The sequence below is a fragment of the Festucalex cinctus genome, chromosome 19, assembly GCF_051991245.1.
Source record: "Festucalex cinctus isolate MCC-2025b chromosome 19, RoL_Fcin_1.0, whole genome shotgun sequence".
Classification (NCBI taxonomy): domain Eukaryota; kingdom Metazoa; phylum Chordata; class Actinopteri; order Syngnathiformes; family Syngnathidae; genus Festucalex; species Festucalex cinctus.
Genome location: NC_135429.1, coordinates 19,517,262 through 19,543,926, shown reverse-complemented (window position 1 = coordinate 19,543,926; position 26,665 = coordinate 19,517,262). Strand labels below are relative to the sequence as shown.

Sequence of the window (26,665 nt, the reverse complement as noted above, 5' to 3'; positions counted from 1 at the left end):
ATTTTTACGCTGAACACCCTGACATTCCTGGGCCGTCAAGAGCCGGCCGTTGAGGGGGGGGGGTACTGTCACGCCGCCACCGGCGTGACGTCCCATGCTTTTGTTTTGTTGTCCATGTTTCCTGTCTTACTGTGAAAACCCTAACTCTCCTCTCACCCCAGGTCACTTGCCCTTCCTGCCGCTCACTCATTACCGGTCCCCGCCCATGATTATCACCACCTGCCACCAATCAACCCACACAATAAAAGCCAGCTGCATTCTCCCCTCTGTGCCGAAGTGTCACCGTCAGTGCATGGAAGCGTCCACAGTCCTTATGTCCTCGTTCATGTTGCCTAGCGTTGTTGCCTTGTTTTTGTGCCTTTTCCTCCCTTTTGGAGCGCCTTTAGTTACCCCTTTTGCCTTGTGCCCTTTTTCCTCCCTAGCGGAGCGCTTTCTGTTGTCCCCAGTACCTTTTGCCTGTTTTTTCCTCCCTAGTGGAGCGCTTTTTGTTCTCCACTTTTTCCCCTCCCTGTTCTCCTCTCAGTTTGAGAGGAGACCACTGTTGGCCGGAAATAAACCTGCTGCCTTGGTGGCCTACCTTACGCCTGCGTCCTACTTGACCCCGCCTTGTCAAATAAAAATTCAGCAGTCTTTTGTCCACGTGCTTTCGATAAGTCCATTCTTTCTCATTTGTCGAGCCTTTTTGGCGATGTCAGCATTTCGTTTGGTGAGGTTTTCGTTGATGTAGAGAACTTCCGGTGGTCGTGTCCCTCCAGTTGGGAGTGAAAAGCACATCTGAATGTGCGCAGGATCAACAGTTAATCCCAAATCTCTGAGTTGAAGTGTCACTTGCTGTTCCACAGTCTCGTTCCCTGAAGATTGGTCAGAATCTTCCGTGCTCGTGCTAGCCACAGCTCTCGAAGGGCACGGCGCGGCTTGATCTTGATACCGGTGACTATCACATCGTTGATACGAAGATTTTGTTCCAAATCATCCACTTTTTGTTCCAAGGCAACAATGCGTACATCTTTTTCCTGTGTCTCTTTCTTCAATTGCTGTATTTCCTGAAGAAGTGGCTCAATGCTCTTCTTCATTTCAAGTAATTCGGCAACCATTCCACTGAGTTTTTTTAAGAAAAGATTGTATCTCCTCAATCTCGTCAGCTCTTTTTCCGCCAGGCATTCTGCAACAATGTAGTTTAAAATCCCAATGCAAAAATCAACAAGTAGTTAGATTCACGAGCGAGTGTAGGAGCAAGAGCAGACACCGGTCGGCGAGCCGACCCAGACGCCCGAAACACCCCCGCCCCAGCCCCGGCCTACACCCCCGAGCCCAAGGCCGCAGAACGAGGAACGGCGGGTCCCCACAGCGCCCCACCCGTCCCCAGCCCCCATCCCCCCACACACACACCCCACCCAAACCCGCCACCCGGCACGACCCAGGCCCCGCCACCCCCGGCCCCCAAACACACCCCGACCCCCCAACAGCCACACCCCACCCATCTGGCACCACAATAGGCGGACAGGGCCAGCGCAGCAGGGCTACTGGACAGCCCACCGGCCACCGGAGCCCGCCCGGGGAGCCAGAAGTTCTACCGGAGTGGGGCAGGCCTCAAATCCCCGCCCGGCCCCCGGAGCCCGACACCCGGGGAGGGGAGGGAGCCCCAGCCCAGGGAGAGGGAGGGGGAGGGGGCGGGGGGCAGACAGGGAAGGGGGAAGCGGGGAGGAGATGACAAGAAGGCGAAAGGGCGGGGGGGGTTGACAAGGGAAAAGGGACCGGGAGGCAGAGGAGGATGGGCGGGGGGAGGCGAGGAGGGAGAGGCGATGGGGGGGGAGAAGGGGGAGGGGAGAGGGAACCACGGGGCACACCAGAGGCCCACCCGCCCAGAACCGCGCCGCCGGGCACGGAGCAGTGGACCGCGCCGGGACGGCACCGCCCCCGACACCAGGGAAAGCACCCCGACACCGCACCCCACAGGGGGCCCAGGGAGCGGCCAAGACGCAACCGCCACCGAGCAGACAACAGGGCTGGGGGGGCAGAGCCACCCCCGTCCGACCACGGGGGCCGGCGTCAAGAAAATTGACTAATTAGCATGCAGTAACACCAAGTGTTGATGCTTAGTGCCCACTAGAAATAAATCTTAAGGAGTTAGTGAGTATAGTGTCGTATGCTCGAGCCCACTAGCAGCAACTAGGTTCCTGAACATATAAAAATAAAAACAATCAGATACAAAATACCAAATACAGAAGCAGCGAAAACAGAAGTTGTAACGATGTGGTGGCTCTCTTTAACAGGCAGAATCTAGACAGGATTAAGTTGCCAAATTAAGATTCAAATATTCTATATACATAGACCATATTTGTTTAAATCTTGATACTTGATTTTTATTTAAGGCAGAGATTTTTTCCATTGAGATATAATTTATTAGTAAGTTTAACCAGTGGTCGATATTTACAGATTGTTTATTTTTCCAATTGACAAGGATTGTTTTTTTTTAGCAATAGTAAGGGCTATAAATATAGATTGGGATTGTTTACATGGTAGCTCAGTTATTGTTAAGTCACCTAGTAAACACAATCTTGGAGATAAAGGAAGCCTACAGTTTAATATATCAGCGAGCTTTTGTCTCTCAGTTCTGTTGTCTCTGTTTTTTTCCAGTGGCTCCTGAGTAGGGGGCGTTTCCTGTCCTGCCACACCTGTGGGTCATTCTAATCAGGGGCCTTTAAAAGGCATGGACACCTGCTGCTCTATGTCATTTATGATCATTTATAATGTCTTATTTTTAATGAAACTTTTTTTTTTTGGCACCTTGAACAAGATAATCACATATTAAATCGCAATATTTAATTGTGTTCGCAATTAGATTATGTTTCAAAATTGTTCACTCCTTGCTTGCATCCATATGTCAAAGCAAGAGTGTGACACGCAACCCACCTTGGCAATGATGTGCAAGTCCTCGCGATCTTTCAAAAGCTCCCGCCTGCTTTTGTGGATGCGAGAGCCAGTGGAGAGGTGTGTGGACAGGTAAACCTCACCCATGTCCTGAATGGTCCCAAGCAGCTAAAAACAAAGACGGGTGATGTTTTTGTATGAGTCTCATGAGGAAGTAAGAGACTGTTTTCTAACTGACCTGTTTGGCCCGACGTTCAAATGCCACAAAACTCAACACTGCTCCAAACTCTCCTTCCTCATGTTCCACAGGTGAAGGACACGATCTTCTCTCTCCAGCAGGCCAGCAAGGATTTCTATGACCACAAAATAATCACACATTAGGGTAACTGAGATGATGAAAGATTAGATAAAACGGCATTTTAGAATTCTTACAATTAGGTTTGGAGGTTTAGAGGCATCAAACTTTATGTACTATTATTTAGCTAATCAACTACAATATCTTGTGCTATGGACACAACCCAACAGAGATACTAACTGTTGGTTGGAATTGGAGCAGAAGGATTGTAATAATCTTAGACTGTCAGATTTACTCTTTATTACAAAATCAATAAGACGACATAATTGTTTTAAAAACCCAATGATAGCCGCCACCCTGACTGCCTGGTGGAAGGCATTAGAAATTACAAACTCTCAATTGGCGCCCTGTGGGCTCTCTCCCATTTGGCATAACCCCGACTTTCAACTTAATAATCAGTCGTTCCATTTAAGCCTATGGGAGCAGAAAGGAATTACACACCTTCATCATCTTTTCTCAGATAATAAGTTTATATCGTATACAAACTTGGTCCAGAAATATGAAATAAAAAAGGGAAATTTCTTACATTATCTGCAAGTTAAAAATATGGTTAAGAAACAAATCCCAACACTTCAGGATACGCTCCAACTGCCTGTCTTAGCTAAAGATATTATAAAGCTTTCTCCAACAACAATAAAGAAAATATCAAAAATATATAAGTTATTTTTATACACAAATAAAACGTATTTACCGACTTTAAAATGGGAAAAAGACTTGTCTATAGTTCCGGAACCAGACTTTTGGACCCAAATCTGTGAAAATGTATTTAAAATGACCAAACAGACAAATTTGCAACTTATCCAATATAAGATACTTCATAGAACATATATTACACAATATATGATGAAAAAAATGGGACTCTCTGACTCCGACATTTGTCTCCAGTGCTCACAAAACACTGCCGATACTTATCTTCATGCTTTATGGTCATGTACTCCAGTGCTGCATTTCTGGACTAAAATCTTGGAAAAGCTCGCTGATATATTAAACTATAGGCTTCCTTTATCTCCAAGATTGTGTTTACTAGGTGACTTAATAACTGAGCTACCATGTAAACAATCTCAATCTATATTTATAGCCCTTACTATTGCTAAAAAAAAATAATACTTGTCAATTGGAAAAATAAACACTCTAAATATCGACCACTGGTTAAACTTACTAATAAATTATATCTCAATGGAAAAAATCTCTGCCTTAAATAAAAATCAAGTATCAAGATTTAAACAAATATGGTCTATGTACATAGAATATTTTAATCTCAATTTGGCAACTTAATCCTGCCAAGATTCTGCCTGTTAACGAGAGCCACCACATCGTTACAACTTCTGTTTTCGCTGCTTCTGTATCTGATTGTTTTTATTTTTATATAGTTTAAAAAAAAAAAAAAAAAAAAAAAAAAAAAAAAAAGAATTCTTACAATTATTTTACAATTTTCTAGTGTTGTGTTGAATAATTTTTCAGACATTTTGTGCTCAATTAATTAAAGACACCGATTTGTACAATTTTCTTATGCCAGCATTTGATTACGGCTATATGAATCCCTTCGTTTTGGTAAATACATATAATTATTTTGTTCATACTGACTTTGAACTTCTTCCTTTTGTGAGTCATCGTGACTCTGCATTCCCATCTTGACACCATCCCTTTCCATGTACTTCAAGAAGATATCCGCAATTCTCCTGGCCATACTGCATGCCTAAATGACAAAAGATATAACAATGCAAAACCGTTTATCTTCCAGGTGTCATTTGAACCTTGAGAAAGACTTCCTTCTGCTCCAAGTGTTTCCTGATCCTGAGGGTCAAATCCGCCTCACATTTGGGGTGGAGATTGTCCGCTCCTCTGCACCAGTCGTCCTCTCGCTGATAGTCCTGCTCCAGGCAGTCCAACACATGGCACACCTGCAAGGGAGAAATGAAGTCAGTCCGTGGTATTCTTCTTGTTCCCCATAATTGCATGTGAATGTGTCAAGGTAGGCTAATTCATTTTATGGAATCAAATGTCAAACATTGATATCTAATGCATGTCCTACTTTTTCTGAGGTCTTGTAGAAGGCCACAGAAACGACGACCAGCTTGATTTTTCTTGGCGATTTTGACCAGCAGAACATATTTGTGTGCACTGCTCAACTTTCAAAGCACTCTGGTGGGACTTCTGTAGGCAAGAGGTGGAGAACAGTCAGGAGATTGTTGCCACAAAGAAAGCATGATTTCATGGCAGCATTTCTGATTATATTGCCCAACAAAACAATCGCAGATGCAATAAAACGCTGTACATAAATTGCACATGAAACATAAATACAGTTAAAAAAATAAATAAAAAAGCAGTTGTTTTTACAGCGGAAAACCAGCAGCTGCGGTTACGAGGGAAATTCTGTAATAAATGCAGTGGGGAAATGTAAACAACTTTACAGAACAGCTTGTTTATTTTACAGGTATTGAATGCAATAAACAGACTCTGCATGTGAATTGTACAGAACAAAATAGTATAAAAGCAGCAAATGAAGATGAAGTAACCATTTCCAGGCACATGCTGCTGTTATACTATTTTATGTAATGTTATGTATCAGATTCTGTTTATTGAACATTCAATACCAGTAAAATAACAGTTCAGTAAAGTTGTTTACATTTCATCGACACTGTTTTTATATATTTTTCTATACGTGACGTCACGTACCTGGCTACCGGGGAAATCCCCGGTGGGCCGCCGGTCCGGAGGGCAGTCAGAGCTAGCGGTACCCACGTGGGTCAGTCCGCCCCTGGCCAGAGTGCTGAAATTATTGTCGAGATCACAGAAGGTGACGTCACGAGGACCTCTTTGATCAACTGGAAGCAACAGCGGAGCAGAACTTGCTGAGTTTTGGAGGTGGACGGTGGCGCACGCTGTTCGGTGCTGAAGTGAAGATTTGGAGTCGCTACACACTAATATCATCTAAAGACAGAGACTTTTCTTTCTTTTCCTTCCACTTGGATTTCAACCTGCTGTTAACTTCGAAAAGCTTACTGTGAGTTACATTACGCATGCATGATAGTGTGTTCCTGGGACTGTGTTAAACTTTTGGTTAGAAACGGACTTTTCAAAATATGTGGGTCAGCGACTCGTAGCATTTTGGTGTTCCTATTTTTCGATATGTCGTTAAAATACCGAATTGAATGTGTAATGCCTGTGAGTCGGTAGCCGTTACAAGAGCTTCGCAAATGTCCTCTTTAATTTGTGTTGCTTTTTCCAAACTTTTTCTTCTGTAAACTTTTAGTTTTCATTTTGTGTCGTGCGTGTAACTTGTGAACTGCACAATTTTAGCCGTTACGTGAGAGAACCGCGCTTGTTGTGGCTGCCAGTGAATCGACAGTTTCCCCAAACGTTCTTGTTTATTGGTAAGACTGCTTAGGTTATAGACTACATTGAATTTGGTGGAATGTCTGCGTGTGATATCAGTAATTCAAATTTGCCTTCTAGCGTTGTCTTAAACCGTTTGAACTATACTGCGTGTTCAGATTTTTTTTCTAGTTGTCAACGATGCTACAAATCTGCAGTTACTGTATTTTCAAGCTTCATTTTGCATTCAACCTGATCGGACGCGTGACGTATAGTACGTCGAACCGCCATTACCGAGGGAGTTAGAACACTGGAGAAAAGGAAAAAATTACGGAGTCTTTCCGGGGAAAACCCGGCAGCTGTGGCAAATAATGTAAATAAAAAAAATGGTGTGGATGAAATGTAAACGACTTTACTTAACTTTGTTTTACTGGTATTGAATGTACAATACAGAATCTGATACATAACATACATAAAATAGTATAACAGCAGCATGTGCCTGGAAATGGTACTTAATCTTCATTTGCTGCGTTTCTATTTTATTCTGTTCAATTTACATGCAGAGTCTGTTTATTGTACATTCAATACCAGTAAAATAAACAAGCTGTGTAAAGTTGTTTACATTTCCCCACTGTATTTATTACAGAATTTTCCTGGTTGCCGCAGCTGCTGGTTTTCCGCTGTAAACAATTTTTTTTTTTTTACTATTTAGTATGTTTCATGTGCAATTTATGTACAGTGTTTTATTACGCTGCTATTGTTGTGCAAGTTGGGTAATATAATCAGAAATGCTGCCATGAAATCGTGCTTTCTTTGTGGCAACAATCTCCTGACTGTTCTCCACCTCTTGCCTACAGAAGTTCCACCAGAGTGCTTTGAAAGTTGACCAGTGCACACAAATAGGATGTTCTGCTGGCGAAAATCCAGAACCCAGGACATGGACAGAGACTGCGCAGAGGGTGCGGCATTTGACTGGCCGCAGCTCTTGAGCAAAACGCCAAGAAAACTCAAGCTGGTCGTCGTTTCTGTGGCCTTCTACAAGACCTCAGAAAAAGTAGGACATGCATTAGATGTCAATGTTTGATTCCATAAAATGAATTAACCTATCTTGACACGTGCACATGCAATTCTGGGGAACAAGAACAACAACATGGACTGACTTCTTTTCTCCCTTGCAGGTGTGCCATGTGTTGGACTGCCTGGAGCAGGACTATCAGCAAGAGGAGGAGCGGACAATCTCCACCCCAAATGTGAGGCGGATTTGACCATCAGGATCAGGAAACACTTGGAGCAGAAGGAAGTCTTCCTCAAGGTTCAAATGACACCTGGAAGATACAGAGAGTTTCGCATTATATCTTGTCACTCAGGCATGCAGTATGGCCAGAAGAATCACAGATATCTTCTTAAAGTACATGGAAAGGGACGGTGTCAAGATGGGAATGCAGAGTCACGATGATGCACAAAAGGAAGAAGTTCGAAGTCAGTATGGACAAAATTAGATGCATTTACCAAAATTTTGCCATAACCAAATGCTGGCATAAGAAAATTGTATAAATCAGTGTCTTTAATTGAGCACAAATTCTCCTTGAAAAATTATTCAACGCACCGCTAGAAAATCGTAAAGTATTGTAAAATGCTGTTTTATTTAATCTTTCATCATCTCAGTTACCCTAATGTGTGGTTATTTTGTGGTCATAGAAATACTTGCTGGCCTGCTGGAGAGAGAAGATAGTGTCCTTCACTTGTGGAACATGAGGAAGGAGAGTTTGGAGCAGTGTAAGAGTTTTGTGGCATTTGAACGTCGGGCCAAACAGGTGAAAGAGTTAGAAAACAGCCTCTTACTTCCTCATGAGACTCATACAAAAACATCACCCGTCTTTGTTTTTAGCTGCTTGGGACCATTCAGGACATGGGTGAGGTTTACCTGTCCACACACCTCTCCACTGGCTCTCGCATCCACAAAAGCAGGCGGGAGCTTTTGAAAGATCGCGAGGACTTGCACATCATTGCCAAGGTGGGTTGCGCGTCACACTCTTGCTTTGACATTTGGATGCAAGCTCGGGGTGAACAATTTTGAAACAATCGAAATGCAAACACAATTAAATACTGCGACTTAACGTGATTATTTTTTTCAAGGTGCCAAAAAAGTTGTATTAAAAATAGGACATGATAAATGATCATTTCTTTTTACTTTCTATTACGTTTGTAATTCACACATTGTTAATAGCAGTAAACTAGCTTCCTGTCTAGAAACTTTTCAGTGCAACAACGTCGACCAAATAATTTCTAATACAAGAAGGCAAAAATACTCTCACTCATCTACAGGAAACGGAGCAGTGCGTGAAGTTGATCATCCAACAGTTGGACGACGACTGCGGCAAAGGTCAACGTCACGCTTTCGAGATGAAGAAACAGGCGACAGAATTGGCAAATTGCTTCCAGGACTTTTCCCTGCAAATGGAAAAGCACAACCGCAGCATGGAGAAGACCTTGGGTGTAATTTACCGGGGTTACCGGTGGAATAAAGGATCCCAAAAACATAGGCCAAGAAAGGAAAATACAATTTGTATTTATTACAAAAAGTTCCAAACAACACTTGCAGACCGGCAGAGAATACAAAATAAAAAGCACTTGCCAGGGCAAGGAAAACACGGAGATACAAAAAAAAAAAAAAAACAAAAAAAAAAAAAACACAAAAAAAAAACACACACTTGCAAAAGTCGTGGAAAACACGAAAGAACAAAAAAACACTTGCAAAAGAAAAACATTAAAAAAAGCACTTGCAAAAGGCAAGGACCATAACTATGCGAGGAACCACACTCTTAAGCCAAAAACTACAGAAATAGAAATATTGCGGCAATACTTACACGCCAATGAAAAACACGAGACTAAGAGATTTGCAAAAAAGGGAGTACAAAGAACACATTGAACACCGGCAGTGAGCAAGGAACAATCCGACATAGAGCAGCAGGTGTCCATGCCTTTTAAAGGCCCCTGATTAGAATGACCCACAGGTGTGGCTGGACAGGAAACGCCCCCTACTCACTCGCCACTGGAAAAAAACAGAAAGACAACAGAACTGAGAGACAAACCATGACATTGGGTACCTCGTTTGACGCCAACAAGGCTGTAAGTCTACATTCAGACACTGTCAATTTTACATCATTCAATCTAATCAAATCAAAACTTGCAAATCCAATTGCCTTGCTTTTTTTTTTAGTCATTGTCAAAACCAAATTCAAGTATAAGTACTTAAAAAGTTGCTTAGGTCAACAGATTCATTGACCTACATTTCCATTAAGACAATTATGCACTAATTTCTGTCTCATTTTTCAGCGTAAGGATCTCCAACTGGATGTCATTCCTGCCACATCTCTGGGGTCAAATGTCAAGTTGAGGGATAACACTCATAAAGTCAACGAGGAGAAAAGAAAGTGCACGCAAAAAAGTGTAAGTGATTCATGATAGTATTTGTGAAGTTGCAAATGCAGTTCAACACACGAGGGGTTGCTTGATTGAATTCAACTAAGGCAGATTGTGGTTTAGTTATTAGCCATTGGCTGATGCAAAATATATTTACAAGATTTCAGTGCCTTGTTTAATGATTTTGTAAAGGTTCATCATTGCAGAGCTGATTGAGGAAGGCGTACGTGCAAGACCTGCGGGAATGCATTGATGTGAGTTTCACTTCTGTTTACATGTTTTGTTTTGTTTTGTTTTGTTTTGTTTGTTTTTAACGCTAAAAGAAGCTCAAGTGAACTTTTGTGTGACTTCATGCAGATTTACCTGTCGGAGATGACCAACGGGATGGCGGAGATACCTCCAGAAATCCTCAATAAGCAGCACGTCATCTTTGGGAATTTGGAAGATCTTTATGAATTCCACCATAAGTAAGCATTGCAATGTGTCAACTTCCGCTTACCCACAGGACTTAAATCGGGAAATTATGTCCTGATCGACTCTCCAATCAAAGGGTTAGAAATTCCCCTTTTCCCTCACCGGCTCTAAGGCGTCAGCGCGAGGAGACGGGAATTAGTTAAGCCGATATATCAAAGTGGATTCACCTAGATTTGTTCACTTGTCTTCTTATCATGAGGCCAATCCGTTTTCATCCACCTATCAATCCTCAGTGAATAACCACACAGAGCCCAGGAATGATAATCTGGACACCTCAATTACATTGGCAGCTCCACTTCTCTGAGTTGTTTGCATTTGTTATTGACCTAGTCATTTAATAATCCTTGTGAGGATCATACAGATTTGTTTCATATCAAGCTGGAGTATTTGACTTTATTAATACAAATGGAGACACTGTTTTGATGTTATTCGAGTGCACTTACCTTATTCTGGACGTTCGTTGCTGTTTTGTCCATCTCGAAGGAAAATAATACGGTCTTATAAAACGACCTTGGGCTTATAAAATGTCCAAAAGAAATAGAATAAAAATAAACAAATAAAATAATTAATTCAAAATTGGTCTTTCAATTATTTTATTTTCAATAATGATATATATACAAAATACAATTTTCAGTGCCTTTCATGATCGCTCACCAAACGCGAGGCGCAGATATAAATCATGAAAATCACATATAAAAATAAAATGTAAAATCAATAAGGGATAAAATGAAATAGGAAACAGGAAATCAAAAATAATATTTGAACCTTTTATAAGAGCTTTCTAAGATTGATCATTTCTCAAAAGAGCTCAAGACCCGATTTTGAATAAGACGTTTTTGGCTAAAAATAATTTGAAGGTATGGGAGTGGTTAAATGGCTCTTACCCTACACACGATTAATCTTTCATACCTTCCTCTTAAACGTCCTATTAATAAAAGTTTTGTACTTTACCCAATCTGTGAAGAATGATCCATTCACGGCCAAAAGTCAAAGACCCTTCGCGAAAAACCTAAGTCCCACGAAGCTGTGAAACCTTCTTCAGGAACACACTCCATCCAGATCACATCGCAGGGTGACGAAGAAGAAAGAGCGTAGATCATCGTTGGGGAAGATCTTTTATAACCTTTGGTCCGTGTCACCGTTTTCCTCATTGTGAGTGTGTCCTTCCGCGTCGTCTTGTGGGACTTCCAGTCTCTTCACATATCAATGCGCAAAGGGGACTTGCTCTCAGTAATTTTCCACACAGATGAGCCATAAGCGCACAACTTTGAATAAACACACAAAGGAAACTGGTTGCTAAGCTACGCACACCACAGAGCGCAACCAGTTCCTGTTTTTGTCATTCTGACACTTCTGTTCTGCTCATAATCTCATATGTCAAAGGTCTTGGCTCTATTCAGCAATCATAAACATTAATACATATAAAATGTTCTAAACATAATTAAGCTAGCATGAATAACATGTATATACATGACATGTTAATCCCAAAATCTCTCATGGAAACTTAACAGGTTAATTCTAGTTATTGTTCCACATCATGCATGTCATTGTTGAGAGGACAATACATACAGGTAATCTTTTCACTCAATGCAGTTACAGCAATATTATCAGCGATAAAGACAGTATCGCTTGTAAAGAAGAGAAAAGAAAAGACAGCAAAACTTCATAGTTGGCATCAATGTGCTGTAATCATTGATCCATAAATTAGGTTAACAATTGTCGAATATAGATTGTGTATATGTGTATTATTACTTAGTCCAGGGTCCCCTTTATTTACACTTAATTTGTATTTGGCCACTTCCTTAATACAGGGTATCAGGGCTATGCTGAGTAGGTGGCTTGGTTGTACAGATTTGGCGGCATCTGGTGGTTACTTTAAGGAACTACACACAGAGGCCAAGTTTGGTTTTCAATTCTATAGACACCAATTGGTCTCGAAATAAGAATTGAGTCTAGTCCATTAATTTGTTATCTCATTCTACATGATATGGCGTTTCATCTGACCCACTCAATTCAACAAATGACACTTTTTTTTCTTTTTTTTTCTTTTTTTTTCCTCCCAGAGGAGCTTTGTCCACTCAGCTAAAAGAAAGAAAGCAAAGCAAAATGAGCCCTTATGATGTTGTTATAGCTCCTCCTAGTGTTCAATTAGCTCTTTGCACAGAGTGGACCAAACAAAATAAATCAGCTTCTCACACTCAATTAGCACTTGTTAAACATTGCCTACCTCACATTACCATAAACCAGTAATCAAAGATTGTTCATGTTGTCGAATGAAAAAGTTTATGCAAACATTTGACTGCAACTGTGCACTCACATTTTGAAATGGATCAACTTTCTCTCTTCCTTCAGCATCTTTCTCACAGCGCTGGAGAAATCTGAATTGACTGAAGACGTTTGCCATTGCTTTGTCACATGGGTATGTATCACTTACTCAATAGTCATAAATGACTCAGAAAGAACCTCGATCCATTTTTTTTTTTGGAGGCTGAAAAGTTCCAGATGTATGTAGATTATTGCAAGAACCAACCGGACTCCTCTCAGCTCATTCTGGAGCAGCGTGCTGCAAACTATTTCAGTGTAAGTTAATTATCAAGGATAATCACAATGAAACGACATATTTCATTGTCTTACATTCTTTTCTCTCTCTGATGTGTTAACAGAACATTCAGAAGAGGCACCAACTGCCCTCCTCAATCGGCTCCTTCTTGATTAAGCCTGTGCAGAGAATCACAAAGTATCAGCTCCTGCTAAAGGGAAACGATTTATTATTATTATTATTATTATTATTATTATTCATCCATCCATTTTCTTGACCGCTTATTCCTCACAAGGGTCGCGGGGGCTGCTGGCGCCTATCTCAGCTGGCTCTGGGCAGTAGGCGGGGGACACCCTGGACTGGTTGCCAGCCAATCGCAGGGCACACAGAGACAAACAACCATCCACACTCACAAGCAAACCTAGGGACAATTCGGAGCTCCCAATTAACCTGCCATGCATGTCTTTGGGATGTGGGAGGAGACCGGAGTACCCGGAGAAGACCCACGCGGGCACGGGGAGAACATGCAAACTCCACCCAGGAAGGTCCGAGCCTGGACTCGAACCGGATACCTCAGAACTGGGAAGCGGACGTGCTAACCACTCGACTACCGTGCCGCCTATTATTATTCAATGAAACCCAATTTGTCACAAAATACACTCTGTTTAGACCGATTCACGATTGGTGAAAATCTGTGACATAAAGAGATCATACTGATACATAAAAATGTCTTTTTGTAATTTTACCACTCCCACACGCTTTAAACACATTTAAACTTAAAGCACACTTTTTTTTTAATTAAAGCGGTGATTTGCAACACGCATTCTCAAATGAACACAAAATCATGAGAGCTTACAGAGATATTTTTTTTTGACAATGTTCATTAAATTAAAGTTAAATAAAAAAAAAAAAAACATACAGGAATATTCAGAGGTGGCTCTCCCCCTTCACTCTCTGATTGGTTGAGGCCATGATACGTTGCCAAACTAAATTCGGCTTTCACTACAGTGTTGAGGAGTTGTGTGTTTTTTTTTGTGTTTTTTTTAATCCTAGTTCAGCTTGGTTGCACTGGTGCAACCTCAGATTTATTTATTTTTTTTTCAGTTGCACCATTGTGAAATTAGGGACCCTGAGGGCCCAAAATGGGCGGACCCCAGAGCCATGGCAAGTGTCAAAATGGCCGGCCCCTTGAGACTGAAACCCACATGGATTTTCCTGCTAAATTCGTATTCCACAAACGCATTAGTCATCAGAATTCCGTGTTAAGACTAATGTGGCCACGCCACATGCAATATGTTATTTTAAAGAATATTTTTGGGTTGACTTCCTCTTTAAAGACCCTGTCAAACATTGTTACAAACCAGCAAAATAACAAAATGATGCAGCACTTAAAATCACCTAGGAATAATTTGACAGATGACACATGACAGAATTTGACTCAGTGGATCAAAATACTGTAGTCGACTTGGTTCAGCAATTGAAACCTTCCACGAGCTGTCTTGACTCAATACCATCTGGCTTTCTCAAAACCATTGTGAAATCTGTTCAGATCTATTTACAACAAATAATTAATTGCTCACTTCAATCAGGTGAGCTTCCTAAATCTCTGAAAGTAGCCGCCATTAAGCGCATTCTAAAAAAAGAGAACACTGGATGTCTCCCTGCTAGCAAATTATAGACCAATCGCAAACCTTCCCTTCGTAACTAAAATAGTTGAATAAGTGGTTTTTAATCAACTCAGCAATTTTTTTAGATTAAACGGACTTTTGGATAAATTCCAGTCAGGTTTCCGACCTCATCACAGTACAGAAACAGCTCTGATTAAAGTACTGAATGATATAAGATTGAGCACTGATGCAGGGAAGGTATCAGTGCTCGTCTTGTTGGACCCCAGTGCAGCATTTGACACGATTGATCATAATATACTGTTAGACAGGCTGGAAACTTGGGTGGGGTTAAATGGAACAGTCCTTAAATGGTTCAGGTCCTACTTGCAGGAAAGGAGTTACTTTGTGACCATTGGAAATTTTGAATCTGATCGAAAGGCCATGACATGTGGGGTCCCTCAAGGGTCAGTCCTTGGACCCCTGTTGTTCAGTCTGTATATGTTACCTTTGGGTCAAATGCTTCAGAACGCCGATGTTGACTATCATAGTTATGCAGATGACACACAACTGTTTTTATCAATGTCCCCAAATGACAGCAGTTCTATTAACGTATTAGAGCAAATTAACAACTGGATGAACCAAAATTTCCTTCAGCTGAACGTAAACAAAACGGAGCTCATTGTTTTCGGCAATAAAGAAAAGAGGATTGCTGTTACAAAAACAGCTTGAGTCACTGTCTTTAGAAACTAAAGACCAAGTTTGAAATCTTGGGGTACTAATAGACTCAGATCTGACCTTCAGCAATCATATTAAATTCATCACTAAAACAGCCTTTTACCAGCTGAAAAACATATCCAGACTGAAGGACTGCATGCTTCAAGCAGACCAAGAGAAGCGTATCCATGCTTTTATCTCCAGCAGACGAGATTACTGTAACGGTCTTCTGACTGGACTCTCTCAAAAGAACATGAGACACTTGCAGCTCATTCAGAACGCTGCAGCTCGAGTTCTGACCAAAACAAAAAGATCAGAACATATTACTCCAGTACTTAAGGATTTACACTGGCTCCCTGTCAGCTGTAGAATCGATTTTAAAGTTCTGCTACTCGTCTATAAATCACTAAATGGTTTGGGTCCTGAATATATCCAAGAAATGCTGATTGAGTACAAACCCAGCAGGGCTCTGAGATCTATAGACTCGGGCCAACTAGTGGAACCCAGAGTTCGAAGCAAACATGGTGAAGCTGCATTTAGCTATTATGCTGCACACAGATGGAATAGGCAACCAACAGAAGTGAAGTCAGCCCCGAGTGTAAATGCTTTCAAATCCAGGTTAAAAACTTAGCTTTTTTCTTATACCTTTGATTAGGGACTTTTAAACAGCTTTAATTAAGTGGTTTGTTTTTTTGAGTAAATTTTGTAACCTATTTTTATTTATTTATTTTTTTACTCTGAATGTTAACTACTGTTTCTTGATGCTTATGTGTTGTCTTTCCTCGTGTAAAGCACATTGAGTTGCCTTGTGTATGAAATGTGCTATACAAATAAACTTGCCTTGCCTTGCCTTGCCTTGCCTCATTGTGGAAGCAAAGGCAAGAATTCTCCGCCCTGTTGGGTAGAAGCTTGAGAATTACCACAGTGAGAAATTTCTCGTCACCCTGTTATTCGAACATATCAGTCCTTAGGAAACTCTAGGTTCGCGGACTGTACCAAATTCATATAAAATGGGGGGAAATAAACAGTAAAAGTGAGCTACTAGATGAACTATCCAGTAAGGATTGGATGTTCATAGGAAAAATTAGATCCATCTAAAATATAGCATTTAAATATGTGGATTACAAGATATACTTTTTCTGGCCAGCTTAATTTACAATAGTAAAAATAATAACAATAATAATGGTAATCCACTTACTGTTAGTTATTGTGTATATATTATTCTATATTTTCTCTTATTACATAGTTAATTGCCAACTATGTATTCAGTATTTCACTATGAGTTTGTAGCTGCTGCATGTGTATTCAACCTGAGGACACCTGGAATGTGGGAATGAAGAACGACAGCCTTCAAGGAATAGTGGTTGTAAAAGTTTTATGGTTAAAGGATGTCCTCTGTATTTTACGACTGCTGGAGTTGCTTATCATATTGCTGCTATTTCCCATTTCCCTTAGAGGCAAGTGTATGGCCTATTGTGTCTGTTAGGGAATCCCAAATAAAAGAGGAGAAGTAGGGAGTTGTGTCAGAAGGGGCTGGGAGCTTGTGATCTGCGCACAACTCTCTGTCAGCTTCTCCTCGCGAGTAATCAAATCCTTGTGTCTTCTCATTCTTTCTTCTGTGTATTTTAAATGTTGCAGGTGTTGACTTGACATTAACTTGGTCCTTTCGAGCCGGATCCCAGGACGCCTAAAGGATTCCAGTTGCAGAGTCGACCTCCAGGAAGACCGTGGCCACGGCAAATACTACCCTTTTCCGGGACTGGATTTCGTCTCTGTGACTGGGATCTGGAAGGCTGACGGGAATCCAAAGGACGAGAAGACATCTGGGTGAGAAAAAATTTACTTTCCGGGGGAAAGTGTGAAGTGAATGTCGACGTAAAATCTGCGCGAAGGTACTGTCGCAGCCTGCACGAAGGTACTGTGTGGGAGGAAGGGAACGGAGCCCAGTAACGTCCGTGTAAAGAGGAAAAACCTTGTGAATACTAGTCAATGGCAAGTGAAGGGAACGGAGCCCAGTAACGTCCGTGTAAAGAGACGATGCCGGAGTCGTGTACGTACTTAAATTCCGTGAAACGCAGAAAATAAAAGGGCCTTGTGTGAGTGTGTGAAGTGAATGGAAGTGTAGTGTCATTTGATACTTACTTCATTTTAAACAAACAGGATTGTAAGTGACAACTCATTGTGGAAGCAAAGGCAAGAATTCTCCGCCCTGTTGGGTAGAAGCTTGAGAATTACCACAGTGAGAAATTTATTGTCACCCTGTTATTTGAACATATCAGTCCTTAGGAAACTCTAGGTTCACGGACTGAACCAAATTCATATAAAATGGGGGAAAATAAACAGTAAAAGTGAGCTACAAGATGAACTATCCAGTAAGGATTGGATGTTCATAGAAAAATTTGATCCATCTAAAATATAGCATTGAAATACGTGGATTACAAGATATACTTTTGCTGGCCAGCTTAATTTACAATAGTGGTGCTGCATTGAACATATTAAGAAAACTCAACGGCCCAGCTTTTACTTACGAATGAATCACATCTCCTGTTGAACCAGCACTGGCTCCAGATTTTGTTTTGACATCAATTTTTATTGGATGGTCACAAATCTTTGATGGGTTTGCTTTACGCAGGGGGGTAAGCGTTTCATAGTCGCCAGTCCCAGAGGGGTCGTCTCGATCAAACCATGGAGTCCAACATTCTGGAGCAGTCATGAGTATGGAGTAAGGATTAATTAAAAGAAAATAATGTCGTCACCAATAATTGAAATGCTTTGGTAAAAACATTTTACTTGTGATTAGCTCAACAAGCATTTGTTTTCACTTGACAACCTTGTTCTTCAGAAATCCATGAATGATATGAAACGTCCATGCTTGAGTTTAACTTTTTTTTTTTTTTACAGATACACCTAGTAGTAGTGCTTCATTTTGCACAAGATTACCTTTTGGCTCGCAGAAATCAAGTGGGCACAAGAAACGAACCTTATAATCTGCACAATAACCATTGGGTGGCTGGTCACCATTTTTACAAATAAATCCTGTGCGTGTATCAGCTCTGTAGTAACAAATGAGCAAAAATAAAATCAGTTTCGCAACAAAGGCATTTTAAGTCAATATTTGTTCATCTTGTACTTACACATAAATCGCATCACCAGTTGACCCAACAAAGGCTCCAGATTTCGTTTTGACCTCAATTTTAATTGGATGGTCACAGATTATTGATGGGTACTTTTTGTGCAGGTCAGAAAGTGTTTCATAGTCTCCAGTCCCAGAGGGGTCGTCGCGATCAAACCATGGAGTCCAACAGTCTTCAGGCATAAGTAGAAAGCAAAAGGTGATGGGATGAAATATGAAATTAATTTCTGAGCTGTAAAACTATACAGCATTCACCACCAATATCTGAAATTGATAGCTTGTCTGGAAAGATACTGTATGAAACCAACTTGAAAGCAGAATATGTGAATTCAGCATTGCCAGATAGATACAAAAAGTATATTTTGTGTAAGATTACCTTTGGCCTTGCAGAATTTAAGAGGGCACAAAAAGCGAACTTGATAATCTGAACAGTCTCCATTATTTGACTGGTCACGATTTCTACAAACAAATCCTGTGCGAGTGTCAGACCTGCAGAGACAACAGTTACTCAATGAGGGGGGGTGGGGGGGGGGGCACCACCACACAGATATACATGTAAAAAAAACGAGTTCATCTCATACTTAAAAATCACGTCGTCTGTTGAGCCAACACTGGCTCCTGATTTCGTTTTGACCTCAATCTTAATTGGATGGTCACAGATCTTCCCTTGGTTCTCTTTGTGTAGATCGGAAAGCGTTTCATAGTCTCCAGTCCCAGAAGGGTTGTCTCGATCGAACCATTGAGTCCAACATTCTGGAGCAACCATTTAGGAGGGTGGGACAAGTCAGTCAGACCATTTGTCGTTAGCATGTTATCAATTACTGTTAACTACCAGCTGTCTCAGATCAGGGAACATGGTCAAACTAGTTCAATGCTGCACTTTTACGACAATGACAACATAAAGGCCAAAAGTTTTTGCCATCTGAAAATGCCACTGTGATACTGTCATGGCCCGGGTCGCATGCGCCAGAGTTCTTGACCGGTTATGTGTCTGTTTAGGTACTGATGTAACAAGTGTCTGTTTACAGAACATGATGTTCGTGATGTGAACCTTTAGGTGATGCCGGGACCTATGTGATGTCGTTCTTTAGTCCTTTACGATTCACTGTCTGTGGGTGCTCCCAGTTCTGAGGTCTCCGGTTCGAGTCCAGGCTCGGACCTTCCTGGGTGGAGTTTGCATGTTCTCCCCGTGCCCGCGTGAGTCTTCTCCAGGTACTCCGGTCTCCTCCCACATTCCAAAGACATGCATGGCAGGTTAATTGGGCGCTCCGAATTGTCCCTAGGTGTGCGTGTGAGTGTGGATGGTTGTTTGTCTCTGTGTGCCCTGCGATTGGTTGGCAACCAGTCCGGGGTGTCCCCCGCCTGCTGCCCAGAGCCAGCTGAGATGGGCGCCAGCAGCCCCCGCGACCCTTGTGAGGAATAAGCGGTCAAGAAAATGGATGGATGTCTGTCTGTGGGTGCAGTCGGAGAATTGTGTGTGGTTTGCAGGATTACTGTCCATCTGTCCTGTGTACAGCGTCTGAGTTTCTGCCTCTCGGTGTGAATAAATGGAGAAAATCTTATTTGTGTCTGCATTTGGGATCCAAACCTTTCAGTACATAACAGATACACATTTGGCCAAACATGACCAATCAAAATCTGTTGATGCAACTAGACCATGGGTGCCCAAATTTGGGCCTCAAAAGACTGTTTTCAATGATTTACTCCACCAACACCCGATTAGTGATGAGGCTCATCACCATGCTTCTGCAAAGCTTGCTGTGTTTGAGAGCGGCATGGAAAACAGGCAGGAATTTGGCACCTCTTATATAGGCTAACAGGACTCATTTAGAGCTTGAGTTGAATGGCTCTGAACGGCCAACATTTTATTCAAGTTACACGACAGGCTAAAAATCTTATTGCCGCCAATGTTTTCTCATCTGTGTTGTATTTGCTCATAAACAAACATGAGTGCACCTTTTTACATACATATATTAAACAATTGTTGGTGCCCTTATTTGAAACAAATTCACACCATGTGACAGACTGATGTCCACTACACAATCAACCAAATGAAGGCACAATGGGGTTGAGACGGTTTGTAGGAAAACTATGTGAACAAGAATGTTAGAATGCAGGTAAGAAGAAAAAAAATAAATAAATAGTGCGTTATGTGCAAAAATTACCTTCTGCTTGACAGAATTCAAGAGGGCACAAGAAACGAACTTTATAATCTGCACAATGACCATTTGGCTGGTCATCATTTCTACAAATGAAGCCCCTGCGTGTGTCAGATCTGCAGACAAAAGAAAGGGGGTGTGAGGGGGGTGCATTTTATGTCAACTTTTGCATAAATCTCATACTTACACATGAATCACGTCACCTGTTGATCCAACACTGGCTCCAGATTTTGTTTTGACTTCAGTTTGAATTGGATGTTCACAGATTTTGCCTGAATCCTCTTTGTGCAGATCGGAAAGCGTTTCATAGTCTCCAGTCCCAGAGGGGTCGTCTCGATCAAACCATTGAGTCCAACATTCTGATCGATCATTAAAAGGATTGCACATATTTTTAGATCACAGTATGAAGTTATCAAACTGTCAGTTTTTCCCTGTTGAATTCTCTAAAGTATCTTAATGGTGTTAAGAGATCATGTCAACATAGCTACTTGTTGCACTTTTACATTTTCAGTGGGACAAATTTTGCCATCATATAGCACAATACAAACACTGTACATGAGCTATCCATGTACATTTAGCTACCATATTTGCTAGTTCAAAAAAAAAAAAATAAAAAAAAAAAAAGGTGGTATTGCATACACATCAGGTATTTATATTCTCCTTGGAGTGTTGAAACTGTCCAATGGAAGAGATTCCTTAAGTTACTTATACAGTACATGCACAAGAAAATGAGTAGCCTGCTTACCATCACTGGTGGCTTGCACGCCATTTCCTAGAAAAAATGGACACAAAGACATTAAGTTTTTTGTACTGTGTTGGAGCAGAAGCATTGTTCAGGTCAAGGATGCATTTCTTTAAAAATCTTACCAGCATGAAGGAGCACAAGCATGATACCCAACTGTAGGAGGACATGTACTATTAGATGTTTCAGAATACCATATGTTTCACTGCATTCCAAGTACAACTAAACTGCCAATCTATTCTTTGGAATAATATTTATACAAATTAATTTTGTAGCGTAAACAGATATTCTGATTAATATTGGGTTCGTGGAAACGTTAAGCAGGTTAATTCATCCGTTTATCAATTTCAGGGCACTGCAATTATGTCCTCTTCGGCTCTCTGCTGGCAAATGACAAAGCATGTGCAATGTGAGCCTGAGAGCAATTTGAATCTGCTTCATTTGTCACAGACAATATGAATTAGAATGTCAGGTTTAGACTAGTGGTTGCTATAGAACATAATGCAAAGAATTTTCGTCTCAAATGTCATTAACAAGGGTAAATGTTTATACGTTACCCATTTGATCACTGGATGTGTCATTTCTCCAGCAAGGGGGTTCCTTTTCCTTCAGAGAGAAAAGTAGTTCAACAAGTCTTAACTGCAAGTGCACATTTTAGCGGTAGCCAAAAACTATACAAGGAAACTCAAAATGCTTACAGGACAGGATGACGCTGTCGATGTCAACATTGGAAAAGTGTGGCCTTAAATACCTGACGGGGTGGATGCAACTCCAAAGAACAGTGATGGATTTCACTGAACACAATTCAATTAGAGTTATCAGTATAGTAATACGTTACAAGTTTGAATTTTTTGTTGCATGCTGCTGACGGTGACATTTTGTTAGGTCTGTGCTCGGGTGTGCTTTGTCTCCCTCTAGTGAGCAGTAGGAGGTGCTCTGAATCACACCTGTCGCCTAGCAGCAATCAGCAGCTATTTAAGGCTGGCTGCGGCAGTGTGCTGGTGCCAAAGGATTGTTTGCTTTCTCCCATGTGCCAATCAGCTGCCTGTGCTTAGTGTTTGTGTATTTTATGTAGTGATGGCAAAATGAAGCCCCGTAAAGCAGTGAAGCCCTGCAGTGAAAAGCGTCACACACACCTAGGGGCTTCAAGATGATTCATTTCCTCGACTACGCCATCATGTGGACAGAAAAATGTATAACATGCTTGGTGCACGCAATAAAATGGTGGGGTGTAATTTTGTAAATCATGCTCTAAATACAAAAGAATATATATTTGAAGAGTGTTTTAGCATGAATTGTTGTGTTACTTTGTCTATGTTTGTGCTTATGCAACAAGTGAAAATGTGAAATGAGGTAAAATAAAGTGCTTATTCATATTTATTTAAAAACAATATTTTTTCCAAAGTTTTTGGACTCAGGCGGTTTGTTTGTTTTTGCAGAGAATTTCACCTCCTTTGGGAAAAAAACTCTTTCACATGGTACTAATGAAGCAGGGGTGCATCGATATGAGATAGCAAGTTTGTATAGAATTGGACGCGTATATTTCTGTGATTCCAGGACTGAAGGGGACTTTCAACTGTGAACAGAAAAATGTGAATTTTATGTGTTGTCACATTTTATTATTGGAATCTGTTAAAATTGTACTGTAATTGCAGTGCATTATTTTCTGAGGTGAGATCTGCTCAAAGTGCTCCAGTCCCAAACAAGGGAAAATCTCTTTCTTGCTGGTTCCATCGCAAAAAGAAGCTCGGCAAATCGAATGCCAAAAGCAAAAAAAAGTAGCGCAATAAGGGACCCGAAAACAGAAAAAGTGAAGGGGAATCCATAGCGTTTCTTTGCCGCTTTTATTTCGAACTACACTCAAACCTAGCGAATCATTTCCTGAATCAGTCACGTGGTACACCCGCTTCGCGGGGCTTCAAACGTCATCACGTACGTCATCGACACACGCATTGAATCGCGGTTCATGAACCACTCATCTCCATTACTCGGCACACGCTTCAGGGATTCGACCCGAGAAGCACATCACTAATTTTATGTACTCTCGTGTTGTGTCCTTCACGTTTACACCTACTAGGAGTAACTAATATAAGACTGAAATTTCAGATAAATGCATTTTCATATAAATCTTACACTCTACAAGCTTACTGATTAGTATTTTCTAAATTTGAATGAAAAAAAATTTTGCAACAATCGACTTATAAATTTGTATCGGGATTAATCTGAAAACATTGTTTTGTGTTACGCGTATAGAAGTTATTTTGCGTTGTACTTTGAGGGTCGTGCAGTTGTAGTGCCTTTTGATTTATTCCGCGTGCGCTTTGTCTTGAATAAACCCTTTTGTAAAACCCCTTTTGTTTGTCTGCTTTGGGATCCAAATTACTCGGCTTTGCCGAACTCTCAACACATTTAATCTCTGAAAAGGATTAAAGATGCGATTTACTAGGGGTGTTTATATATTAAAAAAAAAAAAAAAAAAAAAAAAAAAAAAAAAAAAAAAAAAAATCGATTCGGCGATATATCGTGATTCTCGAATCGATTCAATAGGCGGCTGAATTGATTATTTTATTTATTTATTTTTTAAGAGCTCAGGATTGTTCATTCGGTAGTTTTACCGATTCGATGTCTTATCATTGCCTTTTTTTGTGTGAATCGATTTTTAAACTTCCATTTTTAATGGAAGAATATTCAACAAAACGTCTGACTTCGGGTTAGGATTCACACCTTGAGCATGGAAGAATGTTATATGAACGGAACATTAAGCCTTAATATTTTATTTTAATGCTGTTCAAACATGAAACAGATTACAACTAATATAAGACTGAAATTTCAGATAAATGCATTTTCATATAAATCTTACACTCTACAAGCTTACTGATTAGTATTTTCTAAATTTGAATGAAAAAATTTTTGCAACAATCGACTTATAAATTTGTATCGGGATTAATCTGAATCGAATGGTGACACGAATCGAATCATCAGGTACTAGGCAATTCACACCCCTACTATAAACTGGTTTAAAATCATTTCATATAGTTCACGTTTTAAACTGAAATTTCAAGTCTTGAGCCATTCGAAGGCAATTAGGCATGTGTGACTGCCCAAGTCACCTTTTTTTTTTTTTTTTTTGCTTAGGAATTATCCAAGCAAGACAGTCGACTTAAGTACTTTTAATAAACCTTAATTAAATTCTAAAATAGCTTAGAAATTTATTTTTAACCCAATTAAAGCATGAATTAGACCTAGCCGACCTTTATGAAATGGTTAATACCCATTTCAATCGGAACTACCACCATCAAATTCAAAAACATACAGCAACTAAGCTGGGCAATTAGGAGTTAATTCAGGACAGGTGAGCTCTGCCTGGACATGAACACTGATTTCCGTTATCTGCCTCTCTTCACCCATTTGTTATAATTTCAACTTTACGCTTGACTTCAAGTTTAAAGGTTATAGTAATAATTCATTTGAAATGAAAGTAATTATATTGAATATAATTAGTCAAGCGTACACTCCATTGTTTCATTACAAGATAACACTAAATATGATTCCACAAATTAACTGCATGGATCTAAACAAAACAGTCCAAGATTTATTAAAATACTTACAGATAAGCAATAAATTGGCATGTGCTAGTTACCAATTAGGGAAACGCCATTCAGGTGTCACAAACAAAACGGTGACTTCACAATGATTTAAATGTGGGAAATACTGAAAAGAAAAACGGTGACGTTAGCATGCATATTTTACCTGTTTTTCCACTAGCTGAACTTATAAATGAGACACCACACCGTTGACTGTTTCCTTCACAATTTGGGGAGCGTGATTGAAAGCGCACACTTGTTTCTACCAGTTCGCCGCATACATCGACAACTGTACTACTCACCACTCAAGGTGTGCTTGAATGTTGACGCTGTCCCCCTCCGTTGAAGAAGTGGAAATCCACACTTTGACCTCGTTTACGAATGTCTTAAATAGGGCGTTTTCATGCGTTTGATTGGTCAGGTGACAAGGGCATTATGGGTAGGCCGACGTCTGAAATGACGATTCTCTTTCTCTCTCTCTCTCAAAATGATAATTTATGAATGGATATTGCATGGGAATATTTAATTAATCATTTAATCAACTTACATGAAGAACTAAACATATAATTGTTAAATTGTACCATGTGATGCCCATAAGGGGGGGCAGGGGTGATTGTAGTCAAATCAAGAGTCTAATGAAGTGTAGGTCTATTCTTCTTATTTAATGAGTTGTCTTGCAACCTTGTTCATTTTTGCTTGTGATATTTTTTGAAACTTTGAGATTTCTTTGAAATGTAAAGTGATTTACAAATACAATTTATTATTATTAATGGTGGGGAAAGAAAAGTAGAACTGATAAGTTGTAGCATACTGAAAAGAAATAGTAGTTGTAGTAATTGTAGTTGTCACAAAAACGACTTGTAGAGCAGGCATGGGTGCAGATAGTACTGGGGATGGGGTTTCAAAAGGACCTTGATTCGTCCATCTCCATCTCCCTGCCGAAAACGTGTCGTTAAGCATATTAGAGTAAAAAGTTCTTCAGAGTCTGTTCATTTTCAAGGCTGTAACTCATTGAAGCAAAAAAAAAAAAAAAAAGAAAAGAAAAACAGAGGGACACAGAACAAACAAATGTCAACAACTGTACCTGTATGTACACTTCAATGATTCAACATATGTGAACATTTCACTTTCATTTTAAATGTCAAAGACCCAGATTGTCAGCTAAAAAGTACACAAAATAGGCTACAGGATGATCGGAGATCATTGTAGAAGCAATATCTACCGAAATAGATAATAAAAAATTTACTGTTGGGATTTTTATGGATTTAAAAAAAGCTTTTGATACTATAGATCATTCTATATTAATGAATAAATTAAATAAATATGGAATAAGAGGTTTAGCTTATAAGTGGATGAAAAGTTATTTGGAAAATAGATATCAGTATGTGCAGTTTAATAATGTACAATCAGAACACATGAAGATCATTCATGGAGTTCCCCAAGGGTCTGTGCTCGGCCCTAAATTATTTATACTGTATATAAACGATATTTGCTGTGTCTCAAAAACATTGAAAAGTGTTTTATTTGCTGATGATACAACTTTCTATTGTTCAGGAGAAAACCTGAAGCAGCTTCTGACTACTGTGGAGTATGAATTGAATATATTAAAAAAATGGTTTGATGTAAATAAATTATCATTGAATTTAAATAAAACCAAGTTCATAGTTTTTGGCACGAGACAAATCACTCATCAAGTCAAAATTATGGTGAATTCAATTGAAATAGAAAGGGTGAATGAAAATAAATTCC

General features: G+C 40.2%; 1 protein-coding gene and 3 long non-coding RNA genes across 4 annotated transcripts; 2 read left to right on the top strand and 2 right to left on the bottom strand.

The window, feature by feature from the left end:
- Nucleotides 1-5,928: 5,928 nt before the first annotated feature.
- On the top strand, nucleotides 5,929-9,330 carry LOC144007161 (uncharacterized). The gene is made up of 6 exons (XR_013280103.1): nucleotides 5,929-6,230; nucleotides 7,399-7,595; nucleotides 7,720-8,020; nucleotides 8,240-8,355; nucleotides 8,430-8,555; nucleotides 8,867-9,330. It is a non-coding gene; the product is annotated as an uncharacterized LOC144007161 (long non-coding RNA).
- LOC144007160 (uncharacterized) lies at nucleotides 7,156-11,671 on the bottom strand. The gene is made up of 3 exons (XR_013280102.1): nucleotides 9,409-11,671; nucleotides 8,857-8,992; nucleotides 7,156-7,866 (listed from the first exon to the last, which is right to left on the bottom strand). It is a non-coding gene; the product is annotated as an uncharacterized LOC144007160 (long non-coding RNA).
- LOC144007162 (uncharacterized) lies at nucleotides 9,352-17,663 on the top strand. Its single transcript, XR_013280104.1, has 7 exons — nucleotides 9,352-9,670; nucleotides 9,878-9,991; nucleotides 10,157-10,218; nucleotides 10,322-10,431; nucleotides 12,791-12,857; nucleotides 12,926-13,018; nucleotides 13,102-17,663. It is a non-coding gene; the product is annotated as an uncharacterized LOC144007162 (long non-coding RNA).
- A 169-nt stretch (nucleotides 17,664-17,832) lies between these two features.
- LOC144007551 (uncharacterized) lies at nucleotides 17,833-25,306 on the bottom strand. The gene is made up of 11 exons (XM_077507291.1): nucleotides 25,219-25,306; nucleotides 21,890-21,938; nucleotides 21,458-21,488; nucleotides 21,336-21,362; nucleotides 20,778-20,949; nucleotides 20,597-20,706; nucleotides 19,013-19,184; nucleotides 18,808-18,920; nucleotides 18,433-18,604; nucleotides 18,279-18,351; nucleotides 17,833-17,998 (listed from the first exon to the last, which is right to left on the bottom strand). The coding sequence occupies exons 2-11, from the start codon at nucleotides 21,911-21,913 to the stop codon at nucleotides 17,888-17,890; spliced, it is 1,005 nt and encodes a 334-aa protein (XP_077363417.1). The 5' UTR covers nucleotides 21,914-21,938; nucleotides 25,219-25,306; the 3' UTR covers nucleotides 17,833-17,887.
- Nucleotides 25,307-26,665: the final 1,359 nt, after the last annotated feature.